The sequence below is a fragment of the Coturnix japonica genome, chromosome 1 (assembly GCF_054131305.1).
Source record: "Coturnix japonica strain WE chromosome 1, WE-NBRP24, whole genome shotgun sequence".
NCBI lineage: Eukaryota > Metazoa > Chordata > Aves > Galliformes > Phasianidae > Coturnix > Coturnix japonica.
The window spans coordinates 152,816,929-152,830,456 of NC_140663.1; the positions used below are offsets into that span (position 1 = coordinate 152,816,929).

General features: G+C 41.6%; 1 protein-coding gene across 3 annotated transcripts; it reads left to right on the plus strand.

Annotated features, from left to right (window-relative positions):
* Positions 1-38: 38 nt before the first annotated feature.
* On the plus strand, positions 39-13,032 carry GPALPP1 (GPALPP motifs containing 1). 3 transcript variants are annotated; one of them, XM_085536117.1, is made up of 8 exons: positions 39-144; positions 1,140-1,300; positions 2,685-2,783; positions 7,382-7,487; positions 9,744-9,878; positions 10,109-10,273; positions 10,818-10,916; positions 12,706-13,032. In XM_085536117.1, the coding sequence occupies exons 1-8, from the start codon at positions 127-129 to the stop codon at positions 12,922-12,924; spliced, it is 1,002 nt and encodes a 333-aa protein (XP_085392243.1). In that variant the 5' UTR covers positions 39-126; the 3' UTR covers positions 12,925-13,032. The 3 variants fall into 3 exon arrangements, with proteins under 3 accessions (XP_085392243.1, XP_015707238.2, XP_085392244.1); XM_015851752.3 differs by having other exon boundaries at positions 1,140-1,284; XM_085536118.1 differs by lacking the exon at positions 1,140-1,300.
* The last annotated feature ends 496 nt before the right edge of the window (positions 13,033-13,528 follow it).

Sequence of the window (13,528 nt, forward strand, 5' to 3'; positions counted from 1 at the left end):
TTCTTCCGGGGTTAAGCCGGCGCATCTCTGACGTCACCGGCTCGGCCCCGCCCCCCAACATGGCGCGCGAAATGATCGGCCCCGCGCTGCCGCCCGGCTTCCCGCGCTGCGCGGAACAGGACCCGGATGAGGAGCTGGGCCAGGGTGAGCTCAGCGCTGAGGGAAGGGGGCGGGAACGGGATGAGTGGGGACGGGCTGAGGTGTGACAGTGCTGAGGTGTGGCAGTGCTGTACTGCCATAGTACTTTCCCCATCTGGAGTACTGTGTCCAGATGTGGAGCCCTCAGTACAAGAAAGACATAGAGATTTTGGAAAGGGTCCAGAGGAGGGCCACGAAGATGATCAGGGGGCTGGAGCACCTCCCCTATGAGGACAGGCTGAGGGAGTTGGGCTTGTTCAGCCTGGAGAAGAGAAGGTTGTGGGGTGACCTCATTGCAGCCTTTCAATACCTGAAGGGAACCTACACCCAGGAGGGGAGTAAACTCTTGGAAAGGGCTGACAATAGCAGGACACGGGGAAATGGTTTTAAGTTAAAAGAGGGAAGATTTAGGTTGGATGTTAGGGGGAAGTTCTTCACTAGGAGAGTGGTTAGGCCCTGGAACAGGCTGCCCAGGGAGGTTGTGGATGCCCCGTCCTTGGAGGTGTTCAAGACCAGGTTGGACGGGGCCCTGGGCAACCTGATCTAGTAAATGTGTATGTTTGGTGGCCCTGCCAGGCAGGGGGGTTGGAACTACATGATCCTTGAGGTCCCTTCCAACCCGGGTCATTCTGTGATTCTGTGACCAGAAGGACGAAGCAGAGCTGCACTGTGAGGATGGATCCTGTATCAAGTCTGGGTGATGGCTTTAAACTGAGACAGGGGAGGGTTAGGTTAGAAGTTAGGAGGAAGTTTTTCACACAGAGGGTGGTGACGCACTGGAACAGGTTGCCCAAGGAGGTTGTGGATGCCCCATCCCTGGAGGCATTCAAGGCCAGGCTGGATGTGGCTCTGGGCAGCCTGGTCTGCTGGTTGGCGACCCTGCATATAGCAGGGGGTTGAAACTCTATGATCACTGCGGTCCTTTTCAACCCAGGCCATTCTATGGTTCTATGATTCTATTAAATGTTTAATAAATATCCCCTATGTCTCTGGATGCTCAGTTGCAGGACCAGCGTTGCCCCCAGACTATAGAAGCAGCAGCAGCTCAGAAGCTCCTGACAGCGAGGACGACTCTGAATCTCCTCCCCTGCCTAGGGATACAGGTGGAGATTCTGGAGAGGATTCAGAAGGAGGTTCACAACCCAAGTGAGTCTGTTCTCAGGTTGTATCTTTATGTTGTTACAGAAATTGTAACTGAAGTGTGGCTGTAAATAATGTGAGAAACAGTGTTACAGGAACAAAAAGATAAACTCTGCTTAAAACTTGGTGACTAGAACCACAGAATCACAGAATGGTTGGGTTGGAAGGGACCTCAAAGCCTGTTCACTTCCAACCCCTGTCATGGGCAGTGCCACCCAGCAGCTCAGGCTGCCCTGGGCCCCATCCAACCTGGCTTGGGCACCTGCAGGGATGGGGCACCCACAGCTGTTCCAGTGGCTTACAACCCCTTGAGTAAAGTATCTCCTAATATCTAATCTGACTCTCAGTTGTTGAGGTCAAGAAAGGTCAACTCACCTGTCTGACTCCTCAGGGTAGAATTAAGCATTTGAGGGAAATTTGATCTGTGTATTTTTGTGTATGAGTTTTGTTTTGTAATCTAAGCAATACATCCCTTGATTTGCCAAGGAGGGACTTCTTATAATCCGTTCTTTGGTACATGCATTTGACCCCATTTCTAGCACACTGTCTCATTTGATCATAAGAACTATTTGTCATAGAATCATAGGATTACCCAGGTTGGAAAAGACCTTGAAGATCATCAAGTCTAACTGCAGCCTAACCATAGTACCCTAACTCTAACAACCCTTCACTAAATCATATCCCTGAGCACCACATCCAAACGGCTCTTAAACACATCCAGGGATGGTGATTCAACCACCTCCCTGGGGAGCCTATTCCAAATGGATACGAATTTATGTATTCGGTTAAACCAACTAGAAGAAAAGTCATTCAGTAAATATCAGAATCTTGCACATCTCCCCTTTCTGTCTGGTTAATCACTCATATTGCTGTGCTGAGATCTCGGTGTTTCTATTTGGCCTCGTGTAAGAGACTTGAAGAATGTTGTTCTGTCTTTGAGTGTTAGGGTAAATATTACTTACTTTTCTCCTGTTGTCTTACACAACAGCTTTTCAGTTCGGTTGAACTAAACTGTGAAAACCAGTCAAAACGCAGACAGCTGCATAGAAATACAGATAGAACTGTGCTGAATTCAAAACTACTTTGTAACTAGAAATATCATTTAAACATCCTATTACTCTTCTTTCTCCCGTAAAAACACTCCTGATGTTTTTATTGGGTGGGTTTGGTTTTTTTTTCTTGCTTAAATGTCAAACCATTTTCGAAGCAAAGCAAATTTTTAATTGCTTCCAATTATTTCAGCTCCTTTTGCACTGTTTCCCTGGTAACAGCGATCTATTTAGTCCACAGGACTGTCTGAAATCATTATTTCATGTTTTATTTTTTCCTTTTTTTTTTTTCTTTAAATGAAGATAATTGCTCTGCACGTCAAGGTAATTATTAACTTGAAATCTTTATCTTTGCAGGAAGCCAAAAAGAATTCAGGAAAACGATGACGACGACGATGGCTTTTTTGGGCCCGCTCTTCCTCCTGGCTTTAAAAAAGAGGATGATTCCCCAGAGAGGTAGTTAAAACAGAATTGTATTCAGGCTTCTTTTCTTAAAAGATAATTATTTTAGGTACAACATTGTGTTAAAGAACAATTCAGTTGCTCATTTCATTAGATTAGAATCGCTTCCTCCACGTTGTTGAGAACGAGAGCAGCATTCTCTTGTAACAGAACACACAGCCCTGCTGGTTTGGAAAACTGGAGAGAAAAAGAAAAGACGTGGATTGTCTGATTTATACTTTAAATGTTGCGTTTCTTCCGCTTCCTATCATTGCTCTTGGATCAGTGCAGGAAAAACTAATTGATGCTCTAAGGACCCCTACTTGTGTGGCTCATTCTTGGGCTGGGAGGGAGTAGGGCAGTTAGCTCTTGCGTGCTGTAAAACAGTGCAGATGATTGCAACTGCTGCTTGCTGATGCACCAAGGATTATTTTTTACCCTTCTCTAGGTAGAAATGTATCTGAATGGTGTAGGTTCTAGAAAGCAGGTTGTCATGTCTAACCAAATAAGCATTCACAGAATCACAGAGTTATCAAGGTTGGAAAAGACCTACAAGATCATCTAGCCCAACCATTACCAATACTTTCGATCTAAATCATATTCCTCAACACCACATCCAAACGTTTCTTGAACACTCCCATGGTTGGTGACTCCACCACCTCCCTGGGCAGTGCATTCCAATTCCTGACCACCCTTTCCGAGAAGTAATACTTCCTAATGTCCAGCCTGAATCTCCCCTGGCGCAGCTTAAAACCATTCCCTCTAGTTCTATCACTGATTACACGAGAGAAAAGGCCAACCCCCAGCTCACTACAACCTCCCTTCAGGAAGTTATAGAGAGCTGTAAGGTCTCCCCTGAGCCTCCTCTTCTCCAGGCTCTATTACTTATAGCCTCTTTCAGGAGGCTTTCTGTTTGATTGCAGGTAATTACAAAATACCTAAAAAAGAAAACTGTTTATGGATTGTCCATGCAGAACCGTGTCTCACAGCCTCCTAGTTTTGCATCAATCTATGCGCTTCCTTCTATCATTTGAAATAGCCCCTACTGAAATCAGCACTTCCAAGGAGGCATTTGCTGATGAAAGGTACCATTAGAGACCCTTGATCACTGTTATCTTCCTCAGAGCAATAGAGAGCTGATATATAATATAAATCAATAGCTACCTGTCAGGTATGGGTGTTCAGCGCTAGAGGGGTGACTCAGTTTGTTCTCAAGCTGTGCACACTGTGCTGTCTGCAAGCAATTTTCACAATTGAATTTTCTTCAGTTTGGAAACATTTTTATGGTGCTTGGCAGCAGTTCAGGAAACCGGAATGTATCGACCTACAGTTAGTTGGAAGTAACCTTTTCGTGTCTTTTTTGGCCATACTTTGCTGTAATTGACAGACTCACATGTGATTACAAGGTGTCATGCTCAGCGGGCTCGTTTCAAAGCAGCAAGAGACACTACTCTCTGTCTTACCTTTCACACATGCAGACTGTGTTCTTGTGTTATAAACTGTAGGTAGCTACTAAAAAGGAATGTGATTTCTAGTAAAGCATTTAATTCATAGAACCATTGAATGCCCTGGGTTGAAAAGGACCACAATGATCATTTGGTTTCAACCCCCCTGCTATGTGCAGGGTCACCAACCACCAGACCAGGCTGCCCAGAGCCACATCCATCCTGGCCTTGAATGCCTCCAGGGGTGGGAATTCAGAGGGTAGAGTGCTCTTCCTAGCTCCTTTGTCCTAGCTCATCACACACCAGCTCCTCACACGCAGTTTGAGCAGAGCTGTTGGCACCAGCCCATTTCCATGAATAGGTGGGCAAGGTGCGATGTGTAGGACGAGCCTTGTCTGTCTTCCACCCCCATACACCTGGCTGTCTGCTTGTGCTGACACACGGAGGAGCATGAGCTATGCAGGGTATAGACACATCGCTGCTGTCTCCCCCTGCATTGTCCCTTGGCGTGAGTGGATTTCCAGCTGCCAACTCAGACCTGAATAACTGAAGCAAATACAAGGGTACTTGTTTCAATATATAGATATACTGTTTCTTAGCTCCGTGTGACTTACTCATTCTTTTAGAAAAGCTTTTATTCCATTGTATCTTTTCCAGACTTGTCAAAACAAATATTCATAATTAAGAGCAGCCTGTGTGGGAAGTTGCAGCTCTTTAAAATTTGTTTGAATCATTTCAGCTTAAAAAAAAAAGTCATATATGAGCAGATTTCCTTCAACTTCAGAAAAGATATTGCTGCTTATCAGTGTTAGACAGAGGTACAGTACTTGTAAAGCTTCCAGAAGAATCCATACATCTAGATAAAAAGCAAAAGTTATCTTAATGTTTTCTTCTTTTTAAGTTAAACTTCAGGAGAACACTGACATGCCCATCTTCCTGCTGGCTTTAGCAAGGACTCGAAACCCAACAGCACAAAAGTTCTTTGCCATATATGAAATGTTGTATTATTAAGTGAAATTCTTGGTAAGTTAGTATTTTCCTTCTGGATCAGTGTAGATAAGTACCGGAGTTACTGACAGGAGAAAAAAATGCATTGAAGAGTTAGAATTAGATCTGCCTCACTGCTCAGAGTGTGTTTGGCCATCCAGGAAGCTGTCAGGGCTCATGTCAGCTCTGTGCGGCTGAGGAAAAGACCCGAGCAACAGGGTTATTCATGTGGAAAAAAGCAGAGAAACAGGCAGCGTGGGAGGCACAAATTGGGAACCATTTGTCTATTCCTTGGAAGAGCCTTTGAGCTGTGACCAGAAGCAAGGAAGACAATTTGAGATCTGCTCTTTTTCACAAGTAGCGGTGATACAGCCCACAGCAGAGAGGTTTCTGTATATAGGGCAACGAAGCTCGTGAAGGGCTTGGAGAATCAACCCTATGAGGAGAGGCTGAGGAAGATGGGGCTGTTTAGTCTGGGGAAAAGAAGGCTTAGGGGAGACCTTATTACTCTCTTCCAATACCTGAAAGGTGCTTACAGTGAGAGCAGGGCAGGTCTCTTCACACTGGTGACAAGTGACAGGGTGAGGGGAAATGGCCTCAAGTTGCGCCAGGGCAAGTTTAGGTTGGATATCAGGAAACACTTCCTTACAGAAAGGGTAGTTAGGTACTGGAATAGGCTCCCCAGGGAGGTAGTTGAATCGCCATCCCTGGATGTGTTTAAGAGCCATTTGGATGTAGTGCTCAGGGATATGATTTAGCAGAGGGTTGTTAGAGTTAGGGTACTATGGTTAGGCTGCAGTTGGACTTGATGATCTTCAAGGTCTTTTCCACCCTGGGTAATTCTATGATTTTATGATTTTAGTAGAAATCTTTACAGTTTATCTCCCTTTCCCCACAAAATAAAGTTAACTGCGTACCAAAATAAAAGATTAATTTGCCTGCATCTGCATGGGTTTAACTTCAGTCTCTTTATACCAGGATCCTAAAACCCGGTCTTAACAAGCAAGCAGTCAGAAAGTGAGAGTGAATAATAAAACCTGTTTCTTCTTTACAGCAGCTAGGTGGGGATGGAACTTCAGATTCAACCCAGACCTCTTGCCTGGCTATGAAATCCTCGCCAGTGCCCTTGCCATGTCCCGAGCTCACATTTATTGCTTGTGGCTGGCTGGCTGTGGCTGCCTTTCTGGCAGGATTTTCTGCTTTTTATTTCCCCTCCTCAAACCCGATAATAACATCACTACAGCAGGGCTGTGCTGATTAGATTATACTTGAGTTAGTAGATGGTAATTAGAATAATTCGATTCATGTTGCGTTACTTTTGATTGCTGAAAACCTCTGAGACCGGAGGTCATAATAAATCAAGTCTCTGCCCGATAGACTGGGAGGATACTTCACTGGGATATTTCTTCAGGTGATAATTGTTTGCGTTTTTATTAGCCCTGAGGAATACGGTGGTGATTATTAAAAGAGGAGCTTGTCTACTGAGGTCTTTTTAACACTGCAGGCACAGTTTGTAGTATACTTTGAACTGTTTTCACCACTGAGAATAAATTCTCACCTTTGTGTGTTCCTGGAGACAATTGAATTATCGTACTTCTTGCTGAGTTTCAAAAAACAAATCGGCCAAGTTACAGAGGATTACAAAACCTTTCTTCTCCTCTCTTCTTCCTCCAAGGGAAAACAAGCTTGAATCAGCACACTGCTCTTATTTTCATGTTTTAAAGAGCAGCGAAACCATAGCGTGAGACAAGGATAGGCAAAACCAGCTTTGTTGCTAGAGAAGAGGTAGTTTATATTTGTATACATATACACGGCCTCCCACCTTTCATTGCTTTTGAATCTATGAAAGAAGCTTAGGAAGAAGAGTGGATTTCCATGACTGCATGCCATGACATTTCCAGTTATCTTGCATTGCAGCTGTCTGCAGAGGTCCTTGTGGAAAACAGAGTCAGACTGTTCTTATACACATTCCTGTATTGCACACGTAGGAGGTATACTTGCCATCCAAAGGAAGAAGAATTACAGAACTCCACTTTGTTTTAATTTTTAAATGAATCTCTTTGTTTTTTCTTCAGCATGAGGTAGGATGTCTATTTAATGTACTGTCCATGTTGGTTCCTTATTTTATCCTTCTTTCCAAGTAAAAAGAACAGTAATAAAATTGTTTCTTCTCCATTCAAGGCCCATCATAGGTCCTGCGTTACCGCCTGGCTTTAGGAAATCTGCACAGGACACTGCGAGTAACAGATCTTCAATAGGACCATCTGCTTCATCACAATTCACACAGGTTGGTGAGATCAGGAGTCTTTTGTTTGAGTACAAGCTATCCAAAATGCTTAAACAAGCAGGAGCCAGAAGAACTCTACCAGACATACTTTTCTGCATGACAGTTTAATTTTAGACCAGAAGGTGTCTGCATCAAATACTGAAACATAACAAGATGTGAGCCTAAAAAAGAAGCGTGTTGGTCTGGGTTGTTGTGATTTTACTGTTAGACTGATGGTGCACTGAATACAAGTGCTGTAGGCATCCTAAATTTTAGTCACAGTAATTCTCCCTGATGCTTTACCATTCTTAATTCTAGTGTAATGTGTCCTTCACCAGTGAACATTATAGCAAAGTTCAGATCATAGAATGATAGAATGGACTGAGTTGAAAAGGACCACAATGACCATTTGGTTTCAACCCCCCTGCTGTGTGCTGGGTCACTAACCAGCAGACCAGGCTGCCCAGAGCCACATCCAGCCTGGCCTTGAATGCCTCCAGGTATGGGGCATCCACAGCCTCCTTGGGCAACCTGTTCCAGTGCGTCACCACCCTCTGAGTGAAAATTACTGAAAACAATAAGGCCCTCTAGAATGAAAATGTTTGCCTATAATTTAAGGTTTTATTCTTTTGCTGGTTTATGTGGGGGCAAGAGGGAAGGGCTGAATATTTCCTATACCTTCAGCTCCTTAAGGTGCTTACGAGTGGAGATGCTAAATACATTTATCCCAAAGAAACTCACAACCTTCTTGAATAGGATGCTCTCAGACATCCAGAATGGCACTGGGTACCAGTGTTTGGGTGATTCAATTGCTCTCGTGCTCTAGTAAAGTAAATACTAATTTCTTGTGAAAATTAACTCATCTCCACTGTTATTCTGCTTTTTATTTTTCTAGAATACTTGTGTTTTCTTTAAATTTAACTCCCCAGACACTACAGGACATGTGAGGAAGGAATGAGCCAACAGCTGCTTTGAAGCTTCACTTTTCCATTAGTATTTGCAATGTATGTCATTCTCCAACCTCCTACAGTGCCAGTTGTCACAGTCTATCATGAAGAATGATTGTCTGACATTTTTTAGATACACATCATCCTATGACTGCAAATAACGATTAAGCAATTTACCATAATGACAGATCTCGTGAGGCAGGGATGTCAAAACTGGTCTGTTCGTACATCTTACACTGTTCTTTCTCCTGAACAGATCTTCTAGCATCAGCTTGTCAGGTAGAAATTAGTTGATTTTATTGTTGCATTTTTCATCTTTTTTTAACCTTCGTAAATGATGAGTAAATTTTTGTTGTTGTTCTAATCTTGTTTTGCTATTTTTTATTTCAATACACCTTTACAGACAGTTTATTCCCTGCTGACTCTTCACTTTATATCACTTTCCTCTCCAAACATGGGGGCAGTTGTTTTAAATTGCATCTAGTTTGAGGCAGATGGTAATGGAGCGAATTGGACGTAAGACATGAGGAAGGAAATGAGGCATGCTCCCTCAGTTAAAGCCCAGCATGGAGTGTCTTTCATCCTCAGCCACTTTGTAATACAACTTATTATGAAAGCTGTATATTTTTGCATGTATTTTTAATCTGTACACAAGATGAGGGCGTTGTTATATTAACTTGGTTTCTCAAGGTAGTTATTCTTTTTCTCCACCAGCTCCTTATTTAGAAAATAAGTAAAAGAGTGAATGCAGTCCCCTCATTCCCTAAAGCAATACTGCAGTGGTCATTAGTGACAATTTGACTGTGTAAATACTTTGGGGCACAATTATAAGAGGAATCAGTGTTACCTACTTTAATTGTGTTTATAAATGACCTGTTATTTCTCAGCATCCTCTGCCTTTCTCTATTTGATGCTACCAGTCACACAGCCATTTAAATTTGATGATCCTCTTCTTGCATCTTGTAGTCCATGGCTATACACTGCTGTGTCTCTTGCTACCTGCCAGCTTGCCTCCTGCACTGCTCTGCAGTCCCAGAGGACTACAGAGGGCTGCATGCAGGGCAGCATGAAGTAGCAGTACACCGCTGTGTATTGCTACTGTGTTTACCAGTGTTTTTGTCTCACAAGAAGTGAGATCTTGGGAAACAAGCTAAGTATCCATATTCACATGCTTGAGGAGGTCTCATACAGATTTGTTAACTAAGGTTTTGTTATTGGATAGACAGGTTCATTGGGCTCTCTTAGATAAAATCATTCCAATCCTATAAAACTGAAGTGTTCCTTCAAGGTCTTAACAGTACAACTGAGATAAATGTTTTATTTTTGGAAGGCAACAGATAGTAGTGAGGAAGAAGACAACATTATAGGCCCGATGCCCGCAAAAGGACCAGTGGAGTCTGATGTGACTCAAGAATTTGAACGCAGAGCTCAGAGAATGAAGGAGAAACTTACCTCTGGAGACAGCGTAAGTGGGATTATTTCACTTCTGATGTTTTGCTGCTGGCTCGTGCTTGTGTTTTTCTTTGGGTTTGCAAAGACACTGTCATCCACAGTTCAGCTTGTGATGCTAAAGTGGTTGCAGTTGTTAATACGAAGGAAAAAGAATGATGATTTCTGTTGGAAGCTCCGAGATTCAGGTGGTATGTTTTGGTTGCCTGCTTGTGTTTTTTTTTTCACCTACGTTCTTTTGTAAAGGGTGAACCCAAGCAACTTACAAGGGAATCGTGGATGACAGAACTTCCACCTGAGCTGAAAAGCTTTGGATTTGGCCCAAGGACATTCAAGAGAAGAGCTGAAGACAAATCAGGTGATAGGTCTGTGTGGACAGATACCCCAGCTGACAGAGAGAGAAAAGCCAAGGTGAGCATTTATTCACTCACACGTGTATTTTTATATATAAAATATACAGGATTGTTATGTACATATGCGTATGTGTGTGAATAATGTATTCCTATTCATATAGATATGAATAAATGTTCACATCTTTGTAATGTTTTAATATATGCATATACACACACATACTCCCCTCATATATATACAGGTAGCTTTCAAATGTGTTGTTGGTATTTTGTGAAAACAAATCTGAGCTCCTCAATTGAAAATATCTTCTCGTTTTTTTTTTACTCTCAGTTACCAAAACTTATTAATTGAGTCTTAAAGATAAAACAGAGGAAATAACCATTTTGTTATTCATTTGCTCCCTCTCTTGTCCGCAGTAGTCAGTTACTCTGTGTCAGCTCATTGAATTTCCAATTAGTATGTCCACTTTCTTCTTCTGTCAAGCTGAGCAAAAATATCGGGTGGCCTCTGCCCTTCAGATTTAATTAAAGTAAATATAGATTTCTCTTCTTTATACTTCAGACATTCTGATAACTGTAGTGTGTGATTTGTTTCCACTCATCAGGAAAGGGAAGAGGCAAAGAAGTCAACCAGTAAAGATAATGAAGAAATTGTATTATCTGGGAGAGACAAGAGACTTGTTGAGCAGGTGACTTCATATAATGTAAGTGCAATAGCATAATACTTCCCTTTGTGCATTTTCTTCAATTCTTCACTTTTTTTTTTGTTCTCATTGCTGGTACTGCTGGTTTCCATGGTGATACCTCTATATTCTTCCCCTTTTGGCCCCAGACCTACTGTTTAAGTCATTAGAACATTTGCCATTGATTTCAACAAGAGCAGGATTGTGTCCTTAAGCTGCTGCAAACAATGGGACAAAGCAGCATTTTGTGTGTATTGTCCCAGTGTAAGGCTGTATTTTACTTACATTATCCTTGGATCTGGACTTGGTCGGTGCTTGATTCAAATATTAGCTTACTTCACAGTATCCCAAGAAGAAAAAGAAAATAATAAAGAGTTTAGCTTGTAGGACAAAATACACATTAACCCAAAAGAAGCTTCATGGGCAGATAAATGCTATAATCAGCTGCCTCGCTGCCTCATTATAACAGCATTATTATGTGAAGTTTTTCTCAACCTGTACAGAAGCAATTAATTTTCACAGGCAGATGCTGATTACTGAAAACTTGATCTCCATGTCAGATTCACTTGTCTGGCTGCCAGCCCTGTCCACTAGAAGATATGGAGGCTTGCCTGCCTTACAGCTGCTCTTTCCTTTTCTTCCCTGATTTATGGCCTGAAGTCTTTAGGAAGGCAGTCGTGTCTCTTGAGAGTATAATTAACTTGAGAATGGCAGCCGTGGCTTATATTACAAGATTGGAGTTTATCTGGCACATTTAATAATTTATTTGTGGTTCATTAAATCACATGTTTCTCTTGACTTACAGGCTTGCAAATCCAGAACTGTTAGCTTACTGTCTTTGACTCAATGAACCTTAAGGGTCCGTGCCTACCAGGGATATTCTAAAATCATCTCCTCTGTCATAACATTGATAGTAGAGCAACTTCTATGTCAAACCTTGACTTTTATCCTGTACCACTGCAGGATAAAACACAGAAATGCCTTCACTGTTTGTAAGATTAATGGAGGTCTTTCTAAAAACTGCAGAATATATGTCATTTAAAAGCAGCGTTTCTTGCACTGGGGTTTGGTTTGGGTGTTTTGTTTTTTTTTTAATGAGCTCTATTCTGTTTGTGTTGGTTTGTTTTATAAGAAGGGTTTTTATTGCTCTTTCCTTTTTCTTACTCCATTGATTTTGATCAAAGACGCTTTCCTAAAACAAAAGCTTTAGTTCTTAGTTTCCTAGTGTTAGTTAGCTAGTGCTGGTACCACATATATTTTCTGGTGCCGTTCTGTCAGCACTGATGCATTTACACCATGGGTGAGTACTGTCCATCTTGTGTTTTCCATAAGAATCCTTTCTTATGTCATATATGAATTATTACTGGGTGTGAGGAAGTAGAGGGCGAAGGGAAATGAACCTTCTGAATACAGATAGTGTGTTCCAAAACCAGATATTTAGAGAAAGTGTACAAGAAACAGGGCATCTGTTTTAGGATCTTTCTCTTGGTTTGTTGTCACTCTTTCTGCTGCTCATGGCAGAGCATCTTACATGTTTCTTTTGCATTTATCTTGTGGAGATTCAAGAACATTATGGGTATTTTTAACATCAGTGACAGTGAATTATGTGCATTTTACTTTGCATGGATGAGAGTATATGTGCTTTCCACACAGTGCATGTTAAATTTATACCTGTGTGTTCCAGTTCATAAGGTTTCTTTTCTTCTTTCTTTCTTTCTAATTTCTGGCCAATCTCTCCATTTGGATTTTCAGCACACCATTAATATTTGGTAGCACTTTTTTCCCCTCTTCTTTCTTCCCACTTGTACAGGAGTCAAAGAGATCAGAGTCTCTCATGGACATGCATCAGAAAAAGCTGAAGAGCAAAGCACCTGAAGAAAAGAACAAACCTCAGGAGAGAAGACCCTTTGACCGAGAGCAGGATCTCAAAGTCAATCGATTCGATGAAGCACAGAAGAAAGCTCTGATAAGAAAATCCAGGGATCTGAATTCTAAATTTGAGCACAGTAAAGGCAATATGTTTTTATAAGGTAAAATCACGAAGCTTTTTCTGATGTCAAGATTTGAATACTTAATTTTTTAAGTATTCTATTATCCTGTAAATATTTGTACGCAAAATAAATATCTCGATGTTTAACTTGTTGTACTTGTCTGTAAATGCTGTACTATGGAGGGGCATCTGTATTAAAACTAAAGTGACAGAGGAAAGTGCTGTTATTAAAAAGATAATTAATTAAAATGTTATTTTAAGGAGCTTTACCATTTCTCTTGCAGTGGAATTAGCAGTTTTCTCCTTTCTTTTACCATTCCTAAGGTATACTTGCTGAGCCTGACCTGAACTTTGTGCAGAAATCCCCTTTATGCTTGTGGTGGGGCGGGACATTGCTTGATAAGCTTTGTGCTAGGAAGTATAAACGAAAAATGGTACCATTCACATCCACACAGTATTTGTATTACGCAGACTGTGTGTTTGTGTCATTGCCAGTTATATGTTTGTATAAGTTCTGCATTGTGGCAGAAAGAGCAATAGCAGAAGCAGCAATAAAGCCCCAAGATTTGCAGGTTTAATTATAAAAGATGGTATAAAAGAAGAGAAAATCTAATTGAAGTTTCAATTTGCAGAGCTTAGCATC

Excerpts from the sequence above, each read along its gene's own strand:
- GPALPP1 (XM_015851752.3), top strand. The coding sequence starts at position 60 with ATGGCGCGCGAAATGATCGGCCCCGCGCTGCCGCCCGGCTTCCCGCGC. Across the intron at positions 2,784-7,381 it reads GAGGATGATTCCCCAGAGAG|GCCCATCATAGGTCCTGCGT; the intron begins GTAGTTAAAACA and ends TCTCCATTCAAG. Across the intron at positions 10,274-10,817 it reads ACAGAGAGAGAAAAGCCAAG|GAAAGGGAAGAGGCAAAGAA; the intron begins GTGAGCATTTAT and ends TCCACTCATCAG.